Below are 6,000 nucleotides of genomic sequence, written 5' to 3' on the forward strand. Positions count from 1 at the left end.
AAATAGGGTCGCACTACTTACTTATAATAGGTAGTTACAGTGCCAGTTACACATTATACATAATTATGATTATTATTGTCATGCAACTTATATTATTTTATTGTAAGTGTAACCATCCAAGCTTACATGTAACTATTTTAGGCGTATTCATAAAGTTATATAACAATTACAGTGCCAATTTTCCATTTTCCAACGTGTTAAAATGGGATGATTTTAAAGCTTACGCTTTAAAGCTTATTGGACCCCAAATGGTTAACTTACGAGTATGAAGTACTTAATAAAGTTATTTTAAGGTTCTCATCTCATATTATATACGATTTCGCAATATGCTTTTTTCATAATTTATTTATTTTATTTTTATTTATCTTCATTTCATACGAAAATGAGGGGACCATTATGTAACTTCTGTATTTAAAAAATCCAATGCAATAACCTACTCATGGTCTACCCTCTTCAGTAGGTAGGTACTCCGATCAGCATCAGTCTGCTCTGGGCCCTACGGCCCTAACCTACTTATACACTTCATCCTATTAAAAATTAAAAATTAAATTAAAATTGTTTATTGTACAAAAAACACAAGTTAAAACAATTCGCAAGGGCCCCTGTACTAGGTGGGAACCTGTATTACTGGGTGCCCCGCTCAATCCACCAAGACAATAATTTAATAAAATACAACTAATTTAACTAAGTAGGTACACATGATTAAATATATATACAAGTAAATATTAAAAGTACAGGTTTAAAATTTAATAACAATATAATACTAAAGTTATGATTAGGTAACAAATATACAAAACTAATGCACAACACAAACTATAGGTATAAATAGATGATGATTGAAGTAGGCAGCAAAAAGAAGGTGTTCAGTTTATAATATTTTCTGTTTCCTCATATGTTAAATTTATTAAGAACATTGATAAAATGCGTTTTATTTCCACTTTTGTTAGGGGGTAAATTTTAAGGGTTTTATTTACTTTATTGTAGATAGATGAAGATTGGTATTTAAAATGTTTTTTTACGAATTCGGTGTTTGGTTTTTGGAAGCTGCAAACAATGTAGTTTCTGCGTCTAAGCATGATGTTTGGGTTAAATAAAAGATTTTTATGTTTTTTAAGAACAGTACTTAAGATATAATTTTGTCGCGCCGTCAGGATATTGTAGGTAGTATGTAACTGATAAGTGGAGAATCTGATAGGTTTGAAATGCATGACTTTTAGTAGCGCTCTTAGGGATCTTTCTATAGGCATAAAGTGAGTTTTAGATGCACCTCCCCACACGGTTATACAGTATGTTAAAACAGATTGAGCTAACGCTTTGTAAGTGGAGTGAAGGAGGGAAACATCAGCAACGTAGCGCAGCTTCTTGAAAACCCACATCAATTTTCTAATTTTTTCAGACAAGTTAAGTATATGGGGCCGCCATGTGAGATGTTGGTCAATAATTACACCTAAATATTTTATTTTAGAGTCACTCTCAATTTTTTCACAGGCACAGTTATTTGTAGCTGGGTTAACACACGCATGTACTTTTAGCGTGAATTCGAAGTCAGGAAGACTATTTTCACGAATGGAGAACGTGATAAATTTAGTTTTTCTAACGTTAAGTGTGAGTAGGTTCTTTGCAAGCCAGTTTGAAACATGATGTACTCCGGATTCTGCCATTTGCTGAACTTGCAGCCAGGAATTGGCGTGGAAGATGAGGGCTGTGTCATCGGCATAAGTAAATATACTGCAGTTTTCCAATTTCATATTACAGAGGTCGTTTACATAAATTAAGAATAATGTAGGCCCGAGTACACTACCCTGAGGGACACCATATGATATTTTACTGATACCACTTATTGTATCGCCAAGCTTAACCTGTTGCTCACGATTTGTCAAATAGTCCAGGAAAAGAGAGTGAGGTAGTCCTCTTATTCCGTAAGTATATAGTTTATCCATAAGGATGGGTACAGAGACGGTGTCAAATGCCTTCGTATTGCCTATTGTAGTATAGGTACCTACTTACCACCTAGTACTTTTCTGATCCATTGAAATTTTATTTCCAGATTTCCAAGATGGCGCACTGGAGTGCAGCGTCCGCCGTGAGGTGACATGCGCCTACATCCCCGCCGGCCGGAAGCGACGTAGGAATCCCAACCGGAAGTGACGACGGATTCCCGCACGAAGATGATCCAAGATGGCGGCGAACGAGACGGAAGCGGAGGTGCTCAGTGACGAGGCGGCCCTGCACTTGATGGCCAGCGTGGCGGTCACCGTCATCTCGGCTATCGGACTGCTCCTCAACGGCTACATACTCCTGGTCATTGTTATCACCAAACAGGTAATAATTTTGCTATGTCACTGGACCTTTTTATTGCTTGTCAGTGTACAATTCGGGCATTAGCAGTAACTTTATTAATGGTAGGTATAGCTCGAACGATGAAAGAAAATAAGGAGGTTTTTCAGGACTCAGGATAGGCCACGGTAGTAAAACTCCGAAATAAAATCTTGGAGAGTTTTCGATAACTTTGGAACAACTTTATCTTTGAGGCTGAATGTACGTACCTAGCAAGCTACATCAAGCCCTGTAGGTCGCAAAGGACACAGTTTCATCGGCATTGCACCTTCCGATTTGCATGATACAGGCATTCGTACAATATTTGACGATTCAAAATGAAATCAATAAACTATTATGATTCTAGACTGACTAGACTGCAATGCACATGTATTTTTTATGGTTGTAAATTGCAGCAATAATGTACTTTTCTTTGTAAGATCAAAATCAATAAGATAAGACTTTTGTAAAGTAAAAATAAGAGACAGCTGTAATATCGATTGCAATCTTACAATAATAACCATATTTACAGACAGTGCGCCAAAATAAAACAACAGAAATCTGCTTATGGTAAACCTTTTTATTAGGAGCCCTCGTTTCGAAAAGTTTTAATTAAATTTCGTTAAACAAGACATAAGGACATTCATTTATGAAATTACTTTTGTTGGTTTCGTTAATTTCCCTGACTCCATACATCCTAATTTATAATAACGTAGGTAAGTGGTCTCTCAAATTTAATTTGGTAGACAGTTCGTCTAAAGTTTATGAACAATTTATTAAATTAGTTTCCTCGTACTCGTACCTAAACAATGTAAAATACTGTACAAGTGTGTTTTAACGACCTACTATTTAATTTAGTATATAAATATAAATTAGCTTAGGTACTAAAATTGGAGAAAACCTTACTTATCGCAAATGCAAACGCTGAACATAATAAATGGGCAGTAAAATAGAGCAAAACGCAGTCGTGTCGTTTCAACCAACAACAAATTTAATAAACGTAGTCGTCCTTTTTACTTCCACTATAACAGCAAGTTGCATTCTCCTACACGAGTTTCACATTAGACGACGAATAAATTATGTCGTTGGTGTGTTGTACGACTAGAACTACTGCTTACTTATCGGCAGAATTATAGTTACATAGTGCATGCTATAGTTGGGCTGTAATATGGCTGAAAGTTTATTTGTTGTGTAGTCGTAGTTCGTTCGTTGATTGTGATTAAAATTTGCTCTCTGACTTTTATAATAAGCAGTAACTATTAAGGCAATAAAGCTATACTTGGTAAGATAGATACTTAACAAATACGCATACTTAACCCATTTAAAATACCATACCACTCGGCGCAAAAAGACGGGTGTTATTAGTTTAACGTGTCTGTGTATCTGTGTGATCTTTTGTGGTAGCGTAGCTCGAACGTAGCTTAAACGGCTGAACCTGGCTTTACTTTGTTAACCCACATGTCCTCCCGTTCCAGACGGCGAGCGCGTCGTCCGTGCTGCTGGTGCACCTGGGCTGCGTGGGCGCGCTGGCGAGCGGCGCGGCGCTGGGCCCGGGCTGCGCCAGCGCCGTGCTGCGCCTCGCGCTGCACCCGCTGCAGCTGTGGACCGTGTGCGGGCTGCACGCCGACCGCGCCGCCGCCATCGCCGCGCCGCTGCACTACGCCGCCATCGTCTCCGCCAAGAAGGTAAAGTTATAGTTATTATCAGCTGCAACTCATTATATTGCTTCAGATTGAGTTGGTATTTATTGAGACAATTTATATCGGTTTCAGGTGTTGGTGTGTGTGGTGGGCGGATGGCTGGTGTCGGCGGCGCTGATGTCGCCGCTGCTGTCGCCGCTGGCGCCGCTGGCGTGGCGCGGCGGGCTGGGCTGCGCGCCGGACTGCGCCGCCGGCCGCACCGCGCTCGCCTACTGCCTGCTGTACGCGCTGCTCACGCTGGTGCTGCCCGCCACGCTCGTGCTGCTCTGCAGCCTCAAGATCCTGCGCATCGCGCGCTACCACCGGCACCGCATCGCCGCCGCCATCTACGAGGTGACGCTGTCGGCGCAGGTGACCGTCACGCACCAGCGCAACCCCTTCTCCGCGCCGCCGCCACCGCGCCACCGCGCGCTGTCCGCCGTCGTGCAGCCGCTGGGCTCGCTCGCGCTGCTGTACTTCCCCTACTACTGCGTGCTGGTGTGGCCGGCGCTGGGCGCGCCGCCGCCCGGGCTGGGCGCGCTGGCCGCCGCCTTGCTCGCCGCCGCGCCGCCCGTCAACGGCGTGCTGTACGGCATCCGCAGCCGCGCGCTGCGGGACGCGCTGCGCAACTACCGGCGCAAGCGGCTCACGAAGAGCGAGGTGACGCAGGAGATCCAGGCGCGCACGCCGAGCGCGTGCGGCTCGCGGCGGCCGTCGCTGTCGGCGGGCTCGGGCGTGGTGCGCGTGGCGGGCGCGCGGCGGCTGTCGGACGCGGCGGCGGCGCTGGGCGCGGGCGGCGCGGACCGGCCGGCGCCGCGGGCCGCGTCCTGCACGCTGCTGGCGGGCGAGGAGTCTCGCTGCGCCATCCCGGCGCTGCGCGCGCCGCCGCACGTGGTGCTGGGCCGCGCGCTGGGGCTGGAGGAGGGCCGGCGCCGGCGCTCGCCGCGCATCACGGTGACGCGCGCCATGAGCGACGAGCGCGAGTCCCCGGCGCGCCGCCCGCTGTGCCGCCAGCACTCGCGCTCCAGCGGCGCGCTGCTGGCCGAGGAGCAGCTGCTGCTGCAGTGGCCGCCGCGCTCGGACCCGCCCGCGCTCGACCCGCCCTGGCCCGCAGACGGACTATAATGCAAATATTTTAATAATAATAAAATCTGATAATTGCCATGAAAAGTTTAATTATTCAGGAACTTAGGTGATTAAAATCTGTGGTGGACATAAGAAACTCAACTTTGTTAATTGATCTCTTATAAACAAATGATCACCAGCTCAGATTGGACTGGCGATGATCTTCTGTGTTACTGAATTGTAAAATATGAATAGTGCTGCCATGTTGTGGAGTCCAAGGCTTGTTGTGTACTAGATCTGTAGTGCCGCTTCGTGTGCTGCCTGCACTCCCCGGACCATAGTCTCACCATGAGGTGAGATCTAACTATATTCTTCTACAGGGTTTCCCATATCGTCAGCTTCACTTTTGCTGAAGTTAGTATGTATTTTTTGTTAAACTACTTATATCTTTCACGTGTATTATAAGTAAAGTAAAGAGGGTGTATAGTTGTTTTCTTCTGATAACTTTATGTCATGTTATAAAATATAGGTAACCATCAAATTAATATACATTTTGCAAATATCACAGATCTTTCGAGCTTGTCAAGGAACCTTTCATACAGTTTGTAAATGTATAATATAAATGTAATGTATAACTCAGTTAAAGTATTAGAGGAGTCAGTATCAGTATTTATAATTAAAATTCTGATTATAAATTCAAATATCGACAAAAATGTGTAAGTAGTTAATAATAATGATTATTAGTTTAAAAAGGTTGAAAGAAATTTTAGGTAAATAGGTTGAAAGAAATTTCAAAGTTTTCTGTCGTTTCAAGTCTGCGTACTTTCAGGCTGAGTGTAAAATATTAAATAATTTATCTTGGTATTGAGTAGCTAGTCTAATTAAAATCATACTCATACTCGTACAGGTAGATAAAAGTAGGTACACATCATAGGATGTA

General features: G+C 43.8%; 1 protein-coding gene across 2 annotated transcripts in view; it reads left to right on the forward strand.

Annotated features, from left to right (window-relative positions):
• The window catches only part of LOC105392098 (beta-3 adrenergic receptor), an 83,897-nt gene extending 77,897 nt beyond the window's left edge, over positions 1–6,000 (forward strand). For both annotated transcript variants that reach the window (XM_038114881.2, XM_038114882.2), the window contains exons 2-4: positions 2,048–2,322; positions 3,792–4,001; positions 4,089–6,000. In XM_038114881.2, the coding sequence (XP_037970809.2) occupies positions 2,179–2,322; positions 3,792–4,001; positions 4,089–5,120 (1,386 nt within the window). In that variant the 5' untranslated portion in view covers positions 2,048–2,178 and the 3' untranslated portion in view covers positions 5,121–6,000. The remainder of the gene's footprint in view (positions 1–2,047; positions 2,323–3,791; positions 4,002–4,088) is intronic.

The sequence above is a fragment of the Plutella xylostella genome, chromosome 8 (genome assembly GCF_932276165.1).
Source record: "Plutella xylostella chromosome 8, ilPluXylo3.1, whole genome shotgun sequence".
Lineage (NCBI taxonomy): Eukaryota > Metazoa > Arthropoda > Insecta > Lepidoptera > Plutellidae > Plutella > Plutella xylostella.